Below are 22118 nucleotides of genomic sequence, written 5' to 3'. Positions count from 1 at the left end.
CAAATAATGCACAATGTCACCCTCCTGTTCACTTCAGGTGCCACGGTAAGAAAGTTTAAGTGAGAGCCAAACTCTCCAAATTTAGCTCACAGTCCCTCAAATACGCTGTCTTAACAACTTTCTGTCCCCATCTGTATCTGACTGTGTCCAGATGAAAATCAGCACTAGATTATCATTCATGAGTGTTTGTGGAAATGCTGCACTTGCAATGTTAAAGGTCCACGATTTCCCTAAAAAAACAACAACAGATTCTCAAATAATCATCTCTCAGTCTTCACTTATGACCCACGAGCCGTGTGTTGGCTGTCTGCGTCTACACAGAGCTGCCTTCTGCCTGAATGGTGTTAGTGGACTCAAGTGTTCGTGACTTAGACTCGAGCTGACTGAAATCACTGTCTGCATGACTTGAAAATCATCTTAGACTTAGAATGACTCATGACTAGTTAATGACTTGATACCTGATGACTTGAATGACTTGTCTGTGTTCATTTTCTTAGCTTTTTCTTGTCCTTGTCGATCTTTGATTGAGAAGAAATAAAGAGACATGTTGAAGTTTTTGGTTTGATTTATATTTAATTGCAACAAATAATTCAGTTCATTGGCATACGTTTTTGAGCAGGTTGGATACATTGGTCATATGTCGTCTGTTTTACTGTGTTGTGGACGCTTTCCAGCGTCGGTGATTCAGTATTTGACGACCTAAAATTTGAGACTCAACAATGAACTTTACTTGGCGTTTTTACAAACAAAAGATGACAAATATGCCTTTAATAAACTCGGATATTGACACAAAACCAAAAACGAATGACTTGTTCATTAGCAAATTGTCAAATATCCCAGCAAATTTGTCTGTCAACAAACACACAAACAGACAGACGGTTACTTATATAACCACGGCTCTCAGATGAAAGTGCTTCTTTCTCTACCCAGTGACATTTTCCACAAGACCCTCACGAGTCAGGTAAAACAGATCATTATACACCACCTGTGAAGAAGCTGCACACGAGATATAAACACCCGCGTGCGAAAGCCTCAATAGCTGTCTGGGAGACGGACAGAAACGAATCTCAGAATGGCCTTGAGCTGGAGGAACATCCATTCACATAATTTTCTCTTTTTGGAATAAACACAAGTAAACAGAACATACAAAATCTAATAACACCCCCGACTACTGGGACAAAAAGCTTTTCAATCACATCCAAAGAACACTGACCGCACGAACCCTGCGGCTATACAGGTTTATTAGTGTCGGTGTGGAAGTGAAATTGTATTAAAACTTTATATTCAGGTACATATGAACCATCAGTTAGTTATTTTTAAGCACATTAGTAGCACGTTGTCTCTGTATGAGTCACTATAAAACACATAGTATTGCCTTATTCTGCACGACCTTATTCTGGGACATTTAGAGTTTTCCCTCAATTCCCTTATTACTGCTTATCTCAGTGCTGGCCTCTTAGCTATTCTCCCATAGTAACACTTCCGTTGTTATATAACAAAACATAAAACAAGTGTTAACAGTGTGCACACAACTCAAAATAAAGTCTTTCTAATGCAGAATAAGTTCCTCTTTCTACAGCGAGGTCTTGTGAATTAATGGCCGAGCTGTTGTAGATTATGGTCCTGCAGAATAAGGCATTAATTGGTGCTTAGTAAGGACTAATAAACAACCAATATGCTACTGGTATGCATATTAATAAGCAATTAGGTTGTGTTTAATATGTGCCCACTAATATAAAGAGTTACCACCGAGGCCATGGCAGGCTAGATGGGAGTGCATGATGGTATTTACTAAACAGGAACAGGAGTGACAGCAATTTGCTTTCAGAGGTCTGTTCTGTTCTGTTCTGGTAGTTAATAGTTTGGACAAACACCGCAGGGGCGAAGTGATGTCATCCTGACATCATCCTTAGTCACGGCCCCTCGCATCCTCCCGGCGTTCAATGAAGTCTTTCACAGGGATCGTCAATTGATTTCTCCGAAGTGTCTCAGTGATTACCTGCTAAGATTTCTTTTTTCTACATGGCATTCCTTTAAATATCACATTTTAATAACCCGCCTCTGAGGGCTTTATTGCCGTAGAGAACGACAAGTGCTGTGAAACAACATTAACCGTTGACTGTGACTTATCACACAGCTGTGTTTGGTTCTTTTCTCAAGTGTGAACGCACGCTGCTCATGTCATAAGCGAAAGTCTGGTCGAGACCGGAGCCGGCAGACGACTGTTGCGGCCAGTCGGGGAAAGGAAAACGACAAGCGATGACACGCGCATCATCGGGAAGCTCTTTCAACAGCTTCTCACCCAGCACTGCCATCTGTCAACCAATCAGAAAAAGAGTGAAAAGTGAGTCGCTTGAAATGCCGTGTTTGCTGTGCAGGATGACTTAAAAAGAAGCTACCAACCACTCCTGGAGCAAGGAAGGCTGTCACATTGTTGTACGCAGATAAATCAGTCTGTAAAAGAAGGAAAGACAAACACATGATATCACAAGTCTGATCAGGATCAATAAAAGACATCTTTTTTTTTGGGGGGGGGGGGGTCCAACCTTCCAGAAATCTTTGTTCACAAAGGTCGCCTGGCCAGAGGGCACTCCTCTCCAGTGGGCTTTGCTCCTGGCATAGGTCAACAAAATGGAGTTAATCTCAAAGCCGGTGCACCGGAAACCAGCGGAAGAGGCTGCAAACACCTGCAAAAACATCACACCTGGTGATGTGAAATACAATCACACCGTCTCATTTAAGAATCACAAACACAGAAGCACACACGACAAACTAAAACACGAGGAATTTAAAATCATGAAAAGCCGTCGGATGTGCTCTGTCACCAGAATAAATGCTGTCAATGTACGTTTCTGCAAAGTTGTGTCAACGCTGTGCTAATGCAGCGGTTAGGTTTAGTAACAAAAAGGGAACGTTTTGGCATATTTTGGCTTAATACCTGCTTTTGTCGCCACAAAACCAGGGTACGTGGTTTTGTGGCGACAAAAGCAGGTATTAAGCCGTCAAAAGGCTAGGGTCCGTCAAAATGTCCATTTCTTTCACACTGCACAATTAAAACACAGTTTCAAACTCTTTTCCGTCAAACACAGTCACTGGCTGAGCCCACTTACCACTCTTCCATCTCCAGATCCCAGATCTGCTAAGCGACCTGTTCGTCCTTCAAGCAGCTTCATAATGTTCAGAGTCTGATCTTTACTGGACGGCAGATACGGAACCTGGGCCACAATGCAAACATACAGTGAGTCAATACAATTAGCAAGCTGTATTTTCCTTATCCAAAGGCTGCCTAGCTATCAAGTTGGTCAATTAGCGCTCTTTAATTTGTCTTCCTTGTTGATAAGTCGTTATTAAATTCTACAGTAGAGAGAGAATTACGAGCTAATATAACCTCCTTGGCAAAGGTAATAAATCTGCAGCTGGTCTAATAAGCGTGGCGCTCCAATAAAAAAGCCTACGGAGACACACGTTTCTTATTTTTCATGTATAAACTTCTCTGGATGGGCTTCATATCAAGTCCACCTCTGCTCACAGCAGTCGAGTTGTCCAAGCGCCGACTATAACCTTGAATCTGATATCATCCTCGCTGTCAGTGGAGCCTTTTCGATAACGTCTGCTCCGAGTGAAACATAAAGCAGGCCTCTTTCTTTAGCTGAGGGTAGAGCGGGTTTAATTTGCGATCACGTAAAATTCCACTTTTGAGCATAACGTGTTTTTGTGCTTGTTGTTGCTGAGAATAGAACAAAACAAGACAGAGCATCGTGAATACAGGACAACAATAAGGGCAGAAGCAATCACATTTTGATTATAGTATTAGAATTAGCTTTAAAACCGCTTGTTTAGGCTTAAAATGCACAAAAATATGCAGATTTGTCACGGAGCAGCCTGTACTCATCTTCATTGTTACCTAACCTAACTCATAATCTGCTCCTCGTTCTCATGTTCCCTTGTTCATTCTGTACTGACACTGAAGAAGAAAAAACAAGCACATGATCCATTATGTCATAAAAATAGCTCCCTGCACCAAACACACTTCAGATTACACACTGCAGAAGACGGGGCTGCTCTCCGTATAAACATAATCACCGTTACAGACTTACCGTTTTCTTCTTTTCCCACATTTGTCGCTCGCACGGAGCGCTACGCTCCAAAATAAGCAAATTATCGTTAATGTGCAAGTCATACTACGCGTCGGCTTCTTTTTCTTCGATTTCACACATACACACATGCAGCATCTGATATTTGAAAGATGGCAAAGCAGGCGGGTAAAAAAAAAAAAAAAAAAAAATAGACAGGTAATATCAAGCACCTTGAGTCTCCAGGGGACTCTGCGGAAGCCAGGGGTAGCAAACAGGCTCCAGACTCCGTACACGCCTGTGAGCAGGGCTCCCAGGCAGGCCGAGAAGGCAGGGTGGGGTCTGTCGGTCGAAAGAACCCGACTGTGGTCTTGAAGAATCACCTCAATGGTGTCCTCCATTGTGAACTGTCACTAGTGTGGTTAAAAAAACAGCAGAGGAGGAAAGATACCACTGCAGCCTGTACAAAATGTTCCTATTCTGTAAGGAAATATGTCTGAAGAGCTCCAGAACACACACTAACATACATAACCAATACTGGATTATAGAGGTCAAGACTGATATTGATATGAAATAATTTTTTTAAATTAGTTAACAATACAGCTGTAAATCAAAATTAAAAAAAAAGAAAAGAAACTGACGACCGCACTGTTCTTCCGTATGATATACTACGAAATACCACAAAATACCAACAAACATGTTGGGAGCGGTGACGTCAACGGCTACCTAGCTACATTCATGAAAAACAGTGAAGGACGTATGGATGAGCTCATACACAACATACAATTTGTTTTTAGTCAGCTAAAAAGAAATAGAAATAAAAATCATCTTAATCACAGTGTTTCATTTGAGCGGCTAACGGTCTCACACAATGACAGTCTGCAGCAACCGCCGCTGCTAGAAAGACTCAAACATTATCTGATGTTTGCCTAGACCTTGGATTACCAGGCGCTGAAATGAAACGTACAGTTACCTTGGTGACCATAACATTTGGGATACCGAACAAAATATAACAAAGGTCTAGTCATTTCGATGGTGTAATGAGTAGCATGTCACCAAAGAAACCATCAACTGCCGCTCTTTGCTTGCTAGGAAGAGCTAGCTAGAGTTTGCGGGACAGCGAAAGAAAGTTGGGTGTCAGAAGTGGAGTGAAAACAGAGTGTAGAGCTGGAATATTTTCACAACTCACTCTGTAAATTGAGGGTTTATTTCAACCAAACCAGAACACTGTGGGATGACTGTACAACGACGGCCAAAGACTGTTCAGGTGAGTTTTACTTAGCGTATGTCGGGTTTGAATAAAGCGTGTTCTACGGTGAGTTAACAAGCCAAGTAGCTCGTCTTAGTTTGGTAAAAGAGAGAGAAACTTGAATTCATTTCTTGACATTTTGTGGGTTAATTTTGCTCATTCATTAAGCTAACAGCTAGCATAATATCTGCCAGCTTTCACTACAAAGAGCGAGACAGGACAGGCTGGGCGCTAGCGGGCTAGCATGCTAACTTCAGTACATCTCTGCAACGCAACACGGACATGTTTGGCATAATGTGAACTTGCAGGTTTTTCCTCACACTCTGACAATAATGTGAGCTCATTTTTTTTAATGTTTTAAACTAAAATACGGGCCACATGTTACAAAGTGCTCCTTTTGATGTGGAAATGTTACATATTAAATCTTTAAATCGACACATTTTGGGGGGAAAATGTAATATTGTTTAGGGATAAAAATTACAAAGATATACTGACACAAGCTATTCAGTGTGATTATAAGATTATTAGATGTTTTGACAGTGGATTAACACACTTTTGTATATCTGCAATGCAATTTGTTGTTTGCATTTATTTGCCAACACATAAGCTGAAATCAAATAATCCAGCCTGTCAATTGTCATTTTTATATTTGGAATAAAAATTTGAGGGTGTAATAAACAGCACATACATAAACTGTAGTTGTCACCTGAATATTTGGAGCTGTTGAATTTTATTTTGGAAAACAGGGCGAGCTTGCCTAGAATAAAAACAACTAAAAAGTAAAGTCTTCCTTTGTAAACAGATACAGCTCAAGTTCAAGATCAACATGTCGCAACACTGATTTGATTCCTGCCCATATTGCCTTGTTAATCATTCACCACATGGCTGCACCTTTTCCCAACAGCAGATGGAGCCACCGCGACCTCTGCTCGTGCAGAAACATCTAGAAAAAGTTTTTGTTTACCACGCTCGTGTCCTGAAATCATCAGAAATTACACCTTCGCTCATCAAACTACAACAACATTTATGTTAAAGAGGAGATCCGCCACTTTTACACGTACTATTATTCCAAAGCAGTCTTCAAACAACCGATATTTTGGATCTTCTGATTCTGCACGTGAAAAATCGGTGCTAAATATGAAGTGAATGAACGAACGGGTGAGAAACTTACTCAGGAGAGAGATGCACGCATAAAGTCTGCTGCTCTGTATGAAGTTATAACAGCGATCTGTAGAGACGGGCGTGTTTGTGCAGCCTACCTTCGTCTGCTGCTGCGCACACACCCACAAACACAAACACACACATACACACGGATCCTCCAGTCAAAGGGCGGTCAGTCAGCACCATATCCCGCCTATAACTCCACACACGTCCTATCAAATAGCTGCCCAAACTGGCTGATACCAGACTCATGGCAGCGTGAGCCTCAGCTCGTATCTAGGCTGTGCCTGTGCCCCCCATCTTGAATCGGGTTTATATAATGTGTGTTGTGTCTGGAGCTGCGCTTGCCTGCTCCTAGCGCACGGTGGATTATTCTGAGCACCGCCGGCTTCAGTAAGATGAGTAATAGAGGGCAAACAGGAAAAATGAGCCCCTTGCAGCCCTCACTTCCGCAGTTTGTCATTTGGCACCTCTCGCATTAATTATGCAGCTCCCATAATCCGCCTGGAAAAAGAAAAAAAGAGGAAGCCGAGGTGATTATAATTGCAAAAGATGCCCTTTTTTTTATTCACTTCCGCCACTTGCTTCCATTGAAAGGTACATGATAATAATATTCATCAGCGCACACACACACATACTCAGGCCTTTCTTATTTGCTCAGCCGCCTGCTCTCTGAAGCTGGGCTGGATGCATGGATGGATGGATGGGTGGGTGGGTGGATGGATGGGCGGGGGGACGGCTGCAAGACCCGACCCGAGAGTGACGCAAAAAAGGAGAGGCCATTATATTTGCTTCCTGAGGGGAAAAAAAAAGAAAAGATTATGCTGTCCAGCTGGGAGTTTATTATAGCTCCTGGAGTAGAGAGATATCACTGAGGCTAAAAATGGATCTGTATGGGAAGGTAAGCTGCGTTATTTTTGTATTATAAAAGAGATTGGGAGAGCATCAATAACATCACATCAGATTGAGATTTTAAGATTTCAGGGGTAAAACACATTTTAGTTTTTATAGAATTCTCTTATAGAGCGATGAGCGATGGAAGATTGATATTTTTTTTCTTTCTTTAAATTAAAAAAAAAGAAAGCCGAACTAAAAGAAGGTTTTTTTCCCCCTACGCTTCCTCATTAAATCGCACAGCTGTTGGCAGATGCGACGCGCCGCATGCTGGGTAATGTAGTCGCACCTCCTCGTTTCGCCTCCGCTCTTCCACCGGCCAAAAAACTACAACCCCCGTCTTCGTTTAGGCCACCACCGCCAGCACCAGCATTCGGTGACGTCAGAGACACGCACGAAACACTCTTTCCCCTTTTTTCTTTTTCTTTTTTTTTTTTTTTTTGCTCGTGCTCATCTCACGCGAGCCAGCTCAGGGGCGCGTGCCACATCCGACGCGGAGAGGGGACAGCTCCCAGGTGCTGAAACTGGTCGGCGCTCCAGAGAGAGACACACAGAGACACAGAGGGGGGAAGGAAACCGACGCCTGCGCTAGACACAATTATTTTAAAAAAGAAAAGAAAGGAAGGAAGAAAGAGAGAGAGAGAGAAATAGTATCCCTATTCTGCAGAACAGGGGCAGATACAGATAAAGAGCCGAGGCCTTCAAAAACAGGTTTGTTCACACAACGTCCGTTCATTTATTAATAGTTCTGTGGATGAAATGACCTCCCTGCCCAACAATCGCTCGTCTATAACATTTAACTAGCGTCTAACATCGTGTGGTTTATTTAGCTCGACTGCTGCTATCACGGCGTGTGTGTGTGTGTGTGCCAGCATTGCACTGATATTTTTCGGAAAGCGGTGTCCTTGCAAATTCTGCCTTTTTTTTTTTTTTTTTCCATACACGGAAGCGAACAGAAACCCGGTGCAGGCTGTGCAGGATGGAGGTCCGGCATCTTTCTTTCTTTATATAGCAGCCACAAAGAGAGAGAGAGAGACAGAGAGAGAGAGAGAGCTATAGGCTGTCCATGTTTGGCATTAAAGCGCAGTGGCTTTGTCAAAACATTCACCTTGAAGCAGGGATGACTGCGCTCTTGTCGTCTTGGTAGCACTCTTGTCCTCTTGGGTCGCTGGTTTGTACAGGAAAATAAATATGCTCAGTGTATGTTGTTGAGGTGGAGATTCATTTCTACCATACCTCCTTTTGTGGGCTGTAGTTTTTAATATGGAGGATGACTTAACTCGACTGCATTCAGTTTTTTCCAAATGTAGCCTAACCCTAAAATAAAATCATCACACACAGAATTGGTAAAATAAGCACGTGGATGTAAAATATGACACCAAATAGTTAAGTTTGACATGTATTTTTCGAGAATTTAAAACAGTATTTCGCCCCGGCACAGAAAACTACTGTATTATAATTGTGTTTAACGTCAATAATAATCAATAATAATCATTTTACTTTAATTAAATGAGTAATTTTCAAAGCTCAGCGTATTAAAAACCCTGCTTATCTAATACTCAATCAATACAACAGCTTGCTGTGTTGGTCATGCTGGTTTGCCTGACACAGCCTTCTGTCACCTCTGATCTGTGGCCTGTTCAACAAGCTTGTACAGTACTTTTGTACTATTAGCTCTTTTCTTCGATCCTTTAATTTCCTGGACCCTGTGCCAACATCAATTAGAAAGTTTTCAAAACAAATAATCTGCTTTTTATTTGTTGTAGACGCTCCACATTCTCTGTGCGTCGCGGCTCTGTACAGCCTCACATTAATTCAAGGTGAAGTGCCTCAAGCAATCTTTTGTTGTTTATTTCAGATGGCTGCCACTCAGGACGTGAAGGGGAAGGGGGAGGGAGGGGACCAGAACTTTGACTACATGTTCAAGCTGCTGATCATCGGCAACAGCAGCGTGGGCAAAACGTCTTTCCTGTTCCGCTACGCCGACGACGCCTTCACCTCGGCCTTCGTCAGCACGGTGGGCATCGACTTCAAAGTGAAGACCGTGTACAAGAACGACAAGAGGATTAAACTGCAGATCTGGGTATGAAATATTAACATCTGCGAGCATTAAACATGTAGAAGTGAGCCTAGAAATCCCTCTGCTTACAAAGCCAGACTCCATATAGAGTTTCTACATAACCTAAAAATGGAGAATAGAGTACAAAGCAGCACCGAACAACAAACTTCTTTTAGGTTTCCCGTCCATGTTCCTTCTGTCATGCCAATCATGCACACATTCACATTTAATTCCCCTAATTCCACAGCATTTGCATGTTGAAACACTAAAAGAAATCATTTTTCTGTTGTCCTCCAAGTGCTCCTGGAGGACTACCTAAGCTCTAAGGGGGAAGGGGCTCTTCAGAGTTGCCCTGCCCCCCTTGTCTCTCTTGTTCGACTCGTCTTTGCGTTCCTGCAGATTGACTCCTGTCTGTGAAAGGCTGTCAGTCTATGCCCAGAGCCCACTTTCCCCCCCGACCTCTGCCCCTGTCTTTCTCTGCTGATCAATATGTTTCGAGGACCGTGACAGGAGCTCTGTGCTTAGCAGAGACCTGCGCACACAGGATCACCTTTGCATTCATTTGTCATGGTTTGAGCACTTGGGACAGATCACGCTTGCTTGTTATGCGGGGACATACTTACCTTTACATGTCTCTTTTTACCAAGATACTTTGCATCGTGTTATGCATGTAGAAGCATGTAAGCTAATACTACTCATTTCACCATTTGTGCTTGGGCTGGACAAAATATCGACATTATATCATTATTGTTAAATCATAATATGACATAAGTGTTGCTTTTTTTTCCTGGTTTTAAAGACTGCTTTACAGTAAAATGATGTATCTTCTCTTAGTCACTATATCCACATTACTGATGATTATTTCATAAAATATCTCACAGACCATATTCACCATTTTCCCTCTAACATCACGCTCACGGTGGGAAGCTTAAACGCTGGGATCACTTTATGTTGGTGTGTTACATTGTTAGTCATGAACTTATTATTTCACCGCTTATTACACATAAGCTAACATTAGCATTCAACCACTTTCACTTTCAGGCTCAGAATGTGTCCACGATGTCCGCTGATATTTAAGAATGATGGATAATGCTTTTCCTCTCCTTTTATTATGTGTGCTAACACTGTCAAAAGGTAATATTAGCTTGGAAGTGGTTGAATGCTTTCGTTAGTTCTTCTCGAACGGAAGCTAATGGGTTATCAAATGTTGTATTACTTTGAACTACGTCCCAATGTCCCTCCAGATTTCATTGCCTTTTCAGTTGCCGATCAACTGGGAAGAGGTGAAATGATAGCACTTTCTCAGATTCCTTTAATTTATACCACTATATAGGTATAACATTTAAGTCTCCCACCCTGAGCGTGATGTCAGAGGAAAATGGCCACCATGTGATCTCTGCAATGTTGTTGCAACATTGATATTGAGGTATTTGTTTAAAAATAACACAATTTTATTTTAAGGCTGTATCGCCCAGTCCTATTTTCCATTTTTTTTCTTCTATTTTTCAATTCAGATAAAGGACTATTTCACTTATGAAGCAATGTTTTTCACCATCCCATCGGCCATAATATAATGTCAGTGTTTCAATTTCAGCGTCTCAATTTGCAACAAAAAACATGTTCAGTTCTTTGTTCCTGGATGAAAACAAGTAGCGCTTCAGCAGCGTGCTTAATTAATTGCAGAAAGCTTCAGGAGAGGTTGTATTGTGTCGTCTTGGTTTGGAGACAGATGGAAGTCTCAACATCACTGACAGGAGACTAGTAAGTGTTAGTTTGGCACACAGCGGGGAAGAAACACAGAAGCAACACCTTCCTCAGAATGTGTTGGAAACCGAAGGATGTCTGAGGCTGTTTTAATTAGGAGTTCATGTGAGCTGTGGAAGCAGTTTGTATCAGAATACCTTTGAGACAGTGAGGAGACACGTATGTAAAAGTTTTTCTCGCTCTCTAGATTTATATCACCTTCTTTTCCCATCGCCATCTCTCTCTCTTTCCTCCTTCCTTTCTGTACCACACCATATGCCAAGTTTCCTTCAGAGGCTTTGCTCTCTCTTGTCATAATAGTTGTCTTTTGCAGCAATTAGCCATCCCCAGACATTTGGTTTTTGCTAATCATATAAAGAACCAAAGAAGAAGTGTGCCGGCAGGATGTGAAAACCGAATTTGAACAGTCAAATGGCTGGCTAATCGGGGTAATGTGTTTTCATCATTAGCAAAGGGAAGCATATTCAGAGAAAAAAAAGGATTGTCTTTGCATCCACATAATTGGCCTGTCCGTTTTAATTAGGCGCAAAGAGAGCTGAGACTTACAGTACCATAAGTGGCCATTTAAGGTGATGGCTATTGGCTAATGTCATTGTGGTAGTCGCACCATTAATCTGTGGAGAGATAAAAGTGTCAGAATGCATCTCAGAGTCGTCCCCTGTTGTCATATTTGGCTGAAGTGAATGGAAACACACCGCCGAGCGCTGCCAAGACGAATCTCGTGAAAACCCTGATTTTCACTTTACTGAATGAAGAAGAGTTGAGGCGAGTGTCGGCCTCCGCTCTACTTGAAGTAGTCAGCTTCTTGGATTGATTTCTGGTGAGCTGCAAGACTACAAGCGAAGCTTTTCAAGGAGCTCCAATTCGCAGGGGTCAGCATTTTTTTCTGTCTTTTTTAACAGGGAATAAGCAAAGCTGCTCTCTAAAATAGCCTGGAAATGCAAAGGTCATTTTCAAGCACGCAGGCAAGAATCAATAGGATACTGAAACGTCTCAGACTGTAGGTTAAAACAGAATTCAGATTAATTGTAAATACTTTATCATGACTTGGCGTATCCACAGTAAATAAATCCAGTGAAACATCGTCATCACCTTCTGTTAGTTTGTTCTGAATGTCAGCCCATAAAAGATGCTGTTACAACAACAAACACCCACTGCTGACATTAAAAATGCACACGTTCACATGCAATATCTGACAAAAGGTCCTAGGCGTGGTGTTAGTGTGTGTGTGTGGGGTGTGTGTGTGAGAGAGCTTGGCAGAATGTGAGCTCTGTCCCTGTGAAGTGAAGGTCAGAGCTGTCCTCTGGCCATAACTGGCACACTGTTGCAACCATGTGCAGACTGATAGAGAGCAAAAAAAACCCAATACAATGTGGCAAATACAATCCAGTGCAGCCTGTCGGGCGTCTGTTTAACAAGAGCCAAGTGGAGCATCCAGAAGTCCTCCATCATGATTCAGGGAAGGCTGCAAACACACTTGTTGTGGGTGGAACAACAGTGAAGTAAACAGACAGTGCAAACATGAGGGACGTCTTTAGGTATTTATTATTATGTAACTTATCTACACAATTTTCAGGGCGGGTACTTTGAGGGAACAAGCTCAAACAAACACAACAGCTCACATATCTCTTCCTCGTGGAACCACTCACTGTACAAGAGCTTCATCTGTCTGAATTGGGATCCATTAGCCTTTTCATTGACATCTGGTAGCAGAAGCTACAGCGACGCTTGTTTCCAGGGCAGTCTGTGTACAATGTTCTGCTCCTCGAGCACTGTATAATCACTGGCTTGCTCGGCCTGTGAGCAATTTGTTCAGCCTTATCATGAACAGCAAGCAGTTCCTCGTGGCTTTAATCATCCATCCCCCCCCCTTTTTCTAAAAAATGCATGCCATAAGCTGAGCTCTGAATACCGCACCGCCAAGTGTTCAACACAGCTGAGCAATTATTTTATTGAGGCGGGGGAAAGGATCAATCACCTCAGCCAGAACTGAATCGCTGTTTCGGGCAACCTCATCGATGCAAAGCCAGCGAGGCGATTAGCATTATGATTGTTTCGACCTCATGGACACAATAAACGTAGCCCTAAGCAAATGTAGATCTTCCGAAATGTAGCTCCCTCGATTGCAGCATGGTATGTAAAAATAGCTGCATATTAATAATGCACATGTCTGCTCACTTCCCACTTGCATGTGCTGTGCAGGGTCATGTCAGTGTGGCTGAGCCTCACAGTGCAGTCAGGCGGCTAACAGAGATGCTAAATCATGTTGTCTGCGTGTAGGACACAGCAGGCCAGGAGCGCTACAGGACCATCACCACAGCCTACTACCGCGGGGCCATGGGCTTCATCCTCATGTACGACATCACCAACGAGGAGTCCTTCGGCGCTGTGCAGGATTGGTGAGTTACTGTTTTGACACTTTTTGTATGACCATATCCACACGTCAAAAACCGCTTCCTTTTTGTGGCTTTAATGCAATAATTTGATGTCCTGCACTCTTGACATTGCACATGGTTTTTCCTTCTTCTGATACAAATCTCCAAAGGTAAACGGTTTACTCCGGACAGCGACAGTATATTCCTCTCGCTCTAATATTTGGCTGTCTTGTTACGTAGCGTGTATTCTTGTATCTCCGTCAGGCTCCCAAGGAAAACTTGTCAAGGTCATGGCTCTCGTCCATTCATGAGTCATGCAAGCGTCTGGAGGCTGAACAGCAGCCAGGGCCCAAATGTCGGTGATTTATGATGATGATTCTTCATGTCTAAAACCGGACTTGGGAGGGGACGTTCAATTGGCTGCAGAAACCAGGTTTCTGGGTTCCGATTCTTGCTCCAGAAAAGTGATTGCGTCATCATCAGCGCAAACAGCCAGGAAAGCCTTGAGTCTCAGCTCTAGAGCTAATTGCGTGCTTTGATTTACAACTTGCTGATCTTTCTCCTTACAACCCGACTCTCTGCAGGTGTTGTGGTGAGAAAATGTCACCCTCCATTTAAGTTACACCCTGCTGCCCTGCACAGTTATCTCTCTCAGCCAGCCCAAGAGATTACGGGTGCACAGAATGAGCATTTTCTCGAGAGGGAGAATCAAATCGTCTCTTGATGTCTAACGCAACGAAAATGATGATATGTCTCACACAGACTTGACATAGACAGTGGTGTAGTTTTGCAGTTGGCATGTGCATGTGGCTTGCACCCTTCTAGGACTGTGACAATCGCTATTAAGGCCAGTGTCTGCTTAGCCTGCATCACTTAGCTAGCAGTGCTTGACAGCTGCTTGAGGAAGCATCCGTCCAGGCCCAAGCAGCTGCATTTAACAAAAGAGAACCTTATTAGGATGCGTTATGTTAAAATGCTCCACATTATCAACCTGATTTGTGTTGGAATACATTTACCATCATTATACGGCAGGAAACACATCCTCCTTCTAAAGAGGGGTCGGCGCCAGACACACCTATTATTCTTTTAAGGCCGGTCTGACACTTTGATGGAATACTGCAGTCTGAGCGCTGTCTGTGATGGGTGTCTTAATTAATGGAGCCAAGTGTGTCACTGGCAGCGACGATCCCGGAGAGTTACCTGTGAGCTTACTTAGCAGACTGTGCACAAATCAGTCAGTCAGTCGTACACAAAGAAAGAGCCTCCTTTTTTTTTTTTTAAAACACCCTTCATATAACCACTATTCTTTCCTCTCTTGCCTTTGCCACCGGCTTTAATTCCACTTTCTCTTTCTCCTGGTTCCTTGTGACAAGGTTGTAGGAGAAAAAAAAAAGAGGGGGTTGCCATGGCAACGGCTCCTTTCCCCCGACTGTGCCTGAATTAAGCTTTGTGACGTGCTCATTTCCTGCCCGTGACAGAGACAAAACAGGGAAATAATGTAACGCTGCAATAAAATGTTGGACTTAAACGATAACACGCTAATTAAGCGATTTTATTACAGCATTTACTTTCCTTTATCACCTGTCCTCTCTCCTCCAGAGGCCAAATTGTTTTAAAATCACTGTGTATGAATACAGACTCTTCATTGCCTGAGTATGCAGCTCTGTTAGACGAGATACAAACCCAATAGTTTTTTTTCTCAGTGAATCAGCAGCTGGTTTCGAACTGACCCACATCTGAACTGTTATAACAAGTCAGAACTGGACAGAAGGGAGGAGGAGTGCCAACATCATGCTGTTCTCTCTCCTTCTCTCTCTTTTGGAGTCGTTGTTTCTTCCTCTCTTTCTTACTGGCTCTCTCTCTCACTACTGCTTACAGCCTGTGGTATGATAGCTGGCCTACTTTTAGTCATACAGCAACACCACAGGAGATATTTGTTCCCTAAAATCCCTCTTGAAATGCTTTTTTTGAAGTTAAAGCAGCGCTAGCGCCTCTCTGTAAGCTCACATTACATTTCTTGTAAATGTTGAAATGGTTGTTTTGCAGGAACAGTAAACATGGCTCATGGTGTAAATGATTTGCTAACCTTTAATGCTCACATAGTTAATTTTATGATTTCCTTCACAGCACATAAAGTCCTGGCTGAGCTAAGAACAAATCCAATGTTCAAATCGGTCAAAGTATGAGGCTGCAGCGCATACAGCAACATTTCTTCTTTACATTTAAATGGATGTCAAACAACCTTTTTTATAGTGTGTTTTTAAAAGATAATCAGCTTTGTCAAATAATTAAAAACATATTAAGTGTGTAAAATCATAAACTTTGTCTTTGTCAAGAGTAGCCACAATTCTTTCCCACGTTTTGCCTCCTTAATGTAGTCATTTGTCTTTAATGGGTCATAGTAAAAAAAAACTTAATAAAACATAGTGGTAATGACTTTATATACAGTATAGTTAGATATAGTCAGTAGTATATTTCTCCTACCATTCAAGTTGCAAAGAAATGTAGTAATATTAAATCATTCTCATGCACATGTAACATACATTACAAAACATTATGACAATATAACATTAAGGGAAACACATTAAAGGTCCCATATTGCAGAAAGTGAGATTTCCTTTAATCGGAGAAATGTAAAATATACCTTTTAAACGCTGTCAGAACCTCCGTAAGGTTGTGGTGTCACAACTATACAGCCAATACCCTCAGCAACGCCCCCAGCACGGCTGACCCTCTCAGGGGGTACTACTGCATATGTTGAAAAAAGTAGACTAATGTTTTTAAAAGCTTGGTGTCAACATTACCCTCAATGCAACTGAGCCACTGAGTGTCATCACTGGAGGTAATTTATCAGATTACATGTAGTGTCGCCTGGAGCCACAAAAGTCTTTATCCTATTTTTTCCACATATGCGGTGGCACTCCCAAAGACCTGTAAACATACTCTAATGTGTAAAAATAAGGAAGTTATCCTGTAATTTGCCCAACAACCTAGCTAAATTACACATTTGCAAGATGAGCATCTTCTGTATAGTCATTATTTACAATTTTGAAGGACAGTATGACAAATATCATTATCTAACGGCTCAAAAATAGGAAATAATAACCTATCTGAGAAAAAAGTGATTGCATGTTTTTCAGTCCTTGCTGAATTGACCCAATTTCCACTGCTGCCATCAGTGACTCAAATATAAAACCATGCCAATCCCACGGTTATGCAATCACTGTTCACGACCGGTCCAAATGGCGAACCAGCTTTACATGTCGTCCTTTGCTCCTGCCATCTTTCACGTTCATTTCCTGTCCAACAAAAAGTGGCACAAAAACCACTCCGACAAGCTTCTCCAGAACGCAGCAACAGCATTTTTTATTTTCTTTTTGATTGTTGTTTTTTAATTTATTTTTTTGGTATTTGTTTCTAATTATATCTAATTGTTTTCTAATTAGGTCAACCCAAATAAAAACCTACTCGTGGGATAACGCACAGGTGGTGCTGGCTGGAAATAAGTGTGACATGGAAGAGGAGAGGGTGGTGTCAGTGGATAGTGGCAGACTGCTGGCAGAACAGTTGGGTAAGTCTTTGACCAATATTCGTCCTTATGTAATTTCAGTTGGATGGTGTTTTTGTGACTTGCTAGTACTTGTGTTTGCTTTTGTGTATGGCTGCAACCAACAATCTTTTTTATAGATGATCTGAATGACCGTTTGGTCTATAGGATGTCAGTAAACATATATAAAAGATGTCCATCTTTCTCAAAGTTACTCAGAGTTCAACGTGATGTCTTGTTTTGACCCATTCAGTTTCATATGTTATAACACAGATAAAAGCAGGAAATCTCCATATTTGAGAGGCTGAAAATAGCATTTTCTTCCAGTTTTGCATGAAAGATTTTCAAAATGTAGGAGATAATTCTTCTGAAAACCATCTCTACATTTGGGATACCACCAGAAATGTAAAAGCAGCTTTGTTTTTAAACTTTGAACAGCAAAAATGACTGTCAAAGCTTCTCTTAAAAATGAAATCATGAATATTCATCATTTGCTCGTTGTCTCTGGTCAGCCCTGTCACTTCACGTTACCTGCTCTTCCTCTTCCCAAGGCTTTGAGTTCTTCGAGACCAGCGCCAAGGACAACATCAATGTGAAGCAGACCTTCGAACGTCTCGTTGACCTTATTTGCGACAAGATGTCCGAGAGCTTGGACAGTGATCCGGCCGTCACCACAGGAGCTCCCACTGCCAAACTCACAGACACCGCTCCGCCCCTCCAGCAGCCCGGATGCAACTGTTAGTGACTGATGTCAGGAGGGGAAGGGGAGGGCAGCGCAGGTCCCGTAAGGTGGTAGAGTCGTGTCCTTCCTCAGCGTTATCACTCCTTCTAGTGCTGCTTTCTCTGGACTACAGTTCAAACCCCGTTTAGTGGTAGAATTACAAAATCCAGTCGTTATCTCTCAACTTTATCACCTTATATCAAGAGCAAATAACCAGAAAAAGAGAAATGGCTATTGTAAAATGTGTAACATTACAGGATATCTAGATATCATAGAGACACCATATTCTCATTCTTTAGCTAGTTAGTACGGTTATAAACCAAGTATATTTGATAAGGCTTGAAATAGTCCATAGTCATGATGTACAGTTAATCCTTAAGACCTTTAAAATCTTTAAGACCTAGAATAATTATGAAATGAGGGATAGAGTCAGTGAGTGCTTTAATGATTCTTTTATTCTTGTTTTTTGTACGGTATGTATTTTCCTTTTATAGGATTATTCTGTCTCCTAAAGCTGCCAAATCTATGATTTAGTGCACTATAGGATGTAGCGGCTTTCTTTCGTGTAATGAGTGTGTGTGGCTGTGGTGTGATTGTATAGTAAGTGCGCGTGGGTTTGCATGAGTGTGAGTCTTAAGTCGCAAACGAGTGCAACTTAGTCATCTCAACAAAAAAAAAGGAAAAAAATCATCTACCTTGGATAAAAAAGTGGCCTTTCAGCATCTCCAACACGGCCTCTGTAAGTTCCTCTGTCATGCTTACTTTCGGAATGAATCCAGTACGTATAATGTTGATGTGAGTACTGTTCCACGTTTTTTGCTGTCTGTAGATGTGTGATTTCTCTGATAAGTATACCTGTTAAATCTTAAAAGCAACTATTTCTATGTGCTTAGCCTCTCAGATGACCCTTTATAGTTTGATGCGACGAGCATGCCGCCAACAACAACAAAAAAAAAAGGTCAATTACATGTTCTGTTTTGTCTAAAGATAAAACCAACCAAACAACAACTTCGCTAAATAAAGTCTCACACTGACAAGGCACAGTTCAGTGTAATTAACAAAAACACCTGATTAGCTCTGGCATGGAATAAAACAGCCATATATATATAGATATTGTTTAACTTTTGAGTCAGCATGCTAAAAATCCATGTTCGTGCTACGATATTAAATCCCTTCAGAAGGACAAATCTCATCATAGACATACAGTAGTTTAAACTGGGCAGCATATACAGTACTGTAGTGGTCTTAATGATAATAACTTAAGTCCATATAGTATGAAACATGTTTTTAAAAAATCACGATAGCCTTTCAGTTCTGCAGTTTATATATATATATATAAAAAAAAAATGATGTGCCAAACTTTACAGTCCCTCCAGCATCGTCAGTTCTTTGTTGCATAGTTGAATAAAAGCTCCAAAAAATTGCATGAAGTCACTCCTGACTTATCTATGTAGATTTATATAATGAGATAGTGTATATATATATCACTCTGTGTTACAGATTTTAGGAGCATTGTCACGGCACTCGCCGTGAGATGCAATGGGCCAATAAGTGCAATATTTTATGAATGAAACCCTGTACATAGTTTCCTCCCGTCCCTGAGTACGACCACTCTATCTGCAGTATGTTTGGGAATGGCTCCGGAAACCGATGAACAATCTCTGAAAAAAGGAGTGTGCGCATGGTTGCAGCCACTGAGTGTGTGATTTCGTGTGTGTGTGTGTTTGTGTGTGTGTGTGTGTGGGTGGGTGGGTGTGTGTGTCTACCTGCCGTATTGAACAGACAAATTACGTAATATAGTGTATTGTTTGTGTATACCTTTTGTACAAATGTATTCACGTACTATATGCTGTTCCTGCTAACTGTTGGGTGTTGATTGAACTTGTGTTATCATGTCAAAATGCAGTGTTATTGTGAACGATAGTCAGGGGGGATAACTTAGTCCACGCCATATGCCGTACTGTTGTAATTCACAGACAAAGGTAAACACACAAACTGGTTCAAAGACCCTGCTCATATGTGTGCACACGTGCTCTGTGCGTGTGTATCTGTGTATGTGTGTGATGATATCATTTAACACAAATAGCCATTCATTTAATAGAGGAGTAGATATATGCGGCAGTTCAGATGCCCAAACCGTCATTCTGGTCAAAATCTCATCCTAGAAACAGTATGACTTCTGATATAACTGAATATATTTGTTTCTCAGAGTGCAAGCAAAGTAAGAAATAATATGTTTTTGAGATTATAGGAAATAAATCAGATTCTATCAGTGGGCGTCTGTGTTTTCTCTCGCTCTCTGCTGACTGGACTGAAGCATGATGGGGGGATCTGGTGGCTGCTGCCCTCTAACTGAGACCTGGTGTCTCTACTGTCAGTGCTGCTCAGGCACCTTGGATCATTTCTAGGACGTGTGCACCACCTAGTGTTGGAGAGCTATGCCTGCGCCAACATGTCACAGCTGGTGGGGGTTGTGGAATGTGGGACTCAACTTTTCTTGATTACTGACATTTAATGCTACGTTATATTTATACTTCAGTACATATCAGAGGCAAATATTGTAGTTTTAACTCAATTTATTTACATAACTTGATTACTTGATGCATATGAACCCACCAATACATATACATAATACATGTTAAAATGCATCAGTAATCAAATTTTCAATAATATGACAGCTATTTACAAAATACAAGTATTCATGTACAGCAGCTGCTGTCGGGGTGATAACTGTTCGCTGGGCGGCTAATGCTAAAGAATTAAAAAATGGACATCTTTGTAAGAAGCAGTAAGTACAAAGAGGAGCGACAAAAAAATATTTTCAAGAGGTAAAGGAATCACGGGGAGCTTAGTTTAAACTCCAGCCAAAGTTAATTTTACTGACATGTTGTGACATTTAGGTAACACTTTATAATAACCGTCGTTAATTGATGCTATGTTTACAGTTAATTAAACATTACTTAATAGTTATTTCACTGTTGACACAATGAATTGCTTTATAAACCACTGAGTAAGCAACTGTTTATTGTAATGTCGCGGCTGATGTTGATAACTCTTTGGAAAGTGTTCATAAATACTGTGTAGCTATAAACATTATTTGGATGGCCATTATAAAGTTGCAGCTGATGATTATTAACCTTTACATTTACTTAATATAGGCTTTATAAAGCATTTCATTTTCCATTAACCTTGAAATGACTATTAACTAAAGTTTAGTTAACTGAATTTACCATTAATTATAATTATTGTAAAAAATGTTACCAATTTTTAGGTTGTAAATATCATTTCGATAATTGTTTATAAATTGTCGATACATTTGTATGTATAAAGATATAAATGAAGCAATGAGCACTGGAGACGGTGAAGGAATAAATGTTTACTTTTTCCTATTATTTAATCAGTTAATTTGATTGTTATTCTTGTTTTGTGTTAGTTCTTTAACATGTTTGAAGTAAAGGAAATCAATTAATAAACGCTATATGAAGACACAGAGCTCTGTAAACTGCACACCTCACCTACTGGCATTGGTTTGAGACACATCTTCCACCTAAAGCAGTCTGTTATTAAATCAATTTTATTTATATAGCCCAAAATCACAATCACATTGCCTCAGTGGGCTACCACTGAGGCAATGTGATTGTGATTTTGGGCTATATAAATAAAATTGATTTGATTTGATTTGATTTGTCTGTGTGGAATTACTGACACATAAAGTGTTTGCAGGATGTGTGTTAGCTCTCAGGCTGTGATCTCCATCATCAGCAAATGCACAGCGCCTCCATCTCACACTGTGTAGCCATCTGAAACAATGACAACAAGAAACCAGTGAGTAGGCAGAATCAACCCATGCTTTTATTTAATCCATTGCATATAAAAACTTTTTTTTTTCATTCTTTTTTTGTTTGTTTTTTACATAAAGTTGTATGATCTACAGTGCTATCCAATAAACTGCAATTAACAAGGAATCCATTAAAATAACATTTTTAATTGTCTTGTGAAACTTCCAGACAAGTTGGCATTCTAAAGACATAACCCAAAAAATAATTGTCCTGAAGACCTTTTTTTAAGTTACAGTTTGTGTTTTTCCTTTCATACCATAAAAAATAGAACACATAATGAGAAAAGAACCCACTGTTTCCATTGGTCCAGGGCTGTTTAGAATCTACAGTATGTGTGTCAAAAGAAGAGTCCCTGTTTCGGGACAATGATGCACTCACCCAAGACCCCTATCCCACCCCTCCCAACCCCCCCAACCCCACCCTTCACTACAGAAAT

At 41.1% G+C, this 22118-nt stretch overlaps 2 protein-coding genes across 4 annotated transcripts; one reads left to right on the top strand and one right to left on the bottom strand.

Annotated features, from left to right (window-relative positions):
* Nucleotides 1-547: 547 nt before the first annotated feature.
* LOC115581973 (protein N-lysine methyltransferase FAM173A) lies at nt 548-8612 on the bottom strand. 2 transcript variants are annotated; one of them, XM_030417593.1, is made up of 7 exons: nt 8486-8612; nt 6494-6987; nt 4307-4486; nt 3111-3215; nt 2547-2687; nt 2404-2454; nt 548-2315 (listed from the first exon to the last, which is right to left on the bottom strand). In XM_030417593.1, exons 3-7 carry the CDS (start codon nt 4472-4474, stop codon nt 2130-2132), a joined length of 651 nt encoding a protein of 216 aa, XP_030273453.1. In that variant the 5' UTR covers nt 4475-4486; nt 6494-6987; nt 8486-8612; the 3' UTR covers nt 548-2129. The 2 variants fall into 2 exon arrangements, with proteins under 2 accessions (XP_030273453.1, XP_030273452.1); XM_030417592.1 differs by lacking the exon at nt 8486-8612 and adding an exon at nt 7122-7191.
* rab3c (RAB3C, member RAS oncogene family) lies at nt 7241-20120 on the top strand. 2 transcript variants are annotated; one of them, XM_030417590.1, is made up of 5 exons: nt 7241-7384; nt 9236-9460; nt 13481-13599; nt 17022-17146; nt 17674-20120. In XM_030417590.1, exons 1-5 carry the CDS (start codon nt 7367-7369, stop codon nt 17862-17864), a joined length of 678 nt encoding a protein of 225 aa, XP_030273450.1. In that variant the 5' UTR covers nt 7241-7366; the 3' UTR covers nt 17865-20120. The 2 variants fall into 2 exon arrangements, with proteins under 2 accessions (XP_030273450.1, XP_030273451.1); XM_030417591.1 differs by lacking the exon at nt 7241-7384 and adding an exon at nt 7805-8088.
* Nucleotides 20121-22118: the final 1998 nt, after the last annotated feature.

Source organism: Sparus aurata, chromosome 5 (assembly GCF_900880675.1).
Source record: "Sparus aurata chromosome 5, fSpaAur1.1, whole genome shotgun sequence".
Taxonomy (NCBI): Eukaryota; Metazoa; Chordata; class Actinopteri; order Spariformes; family Sparidae; genus Sparus; species Sparus aurata.
This window is presented reverse-complemented; position numbering and strand designations above follow the sequence as displayed.

Coding starts and splice junctions, on each gene's coding strand:
- LOC115581973 (XM_030417593.1), bottom strand. CDS start 4,474: ATGGAGGACACCATTGAGGTGATTCTTCAAGACCACAGTCGGGTTCTT. Junction 3,216..4,306: donor GAGTCCCCTGGAGACTCAAG/GTGCTTGATATT, acceptor ATTGTGGCCCAG/GTTCCGTATCTGCCGTCCAG. Junction 2,688..3,110: donor GATCTGGAGATGGAAGAGTG/GTAAGTGGGCTC, acceptor ATGTTTTTGCAG/GTGTTTGCAGCCTCTTCCGC.
- rab3c (XM_030417590.1), top strand. Junction 13,600..17,021: donor TTCGGCGCTGTGCAGGATTG/GTGAGTTACTGT, acceptor TTTTCTAATTAG/GTCAACCCAAATAAAAACCT. Junction 17,147..17,673: donor ACTGCTGGCAGAACAGTTGG/GTAAGTCTTTGA, acceptor CCTCTTCCCAAG/GCTTTGAGTTCTTCGAGACC.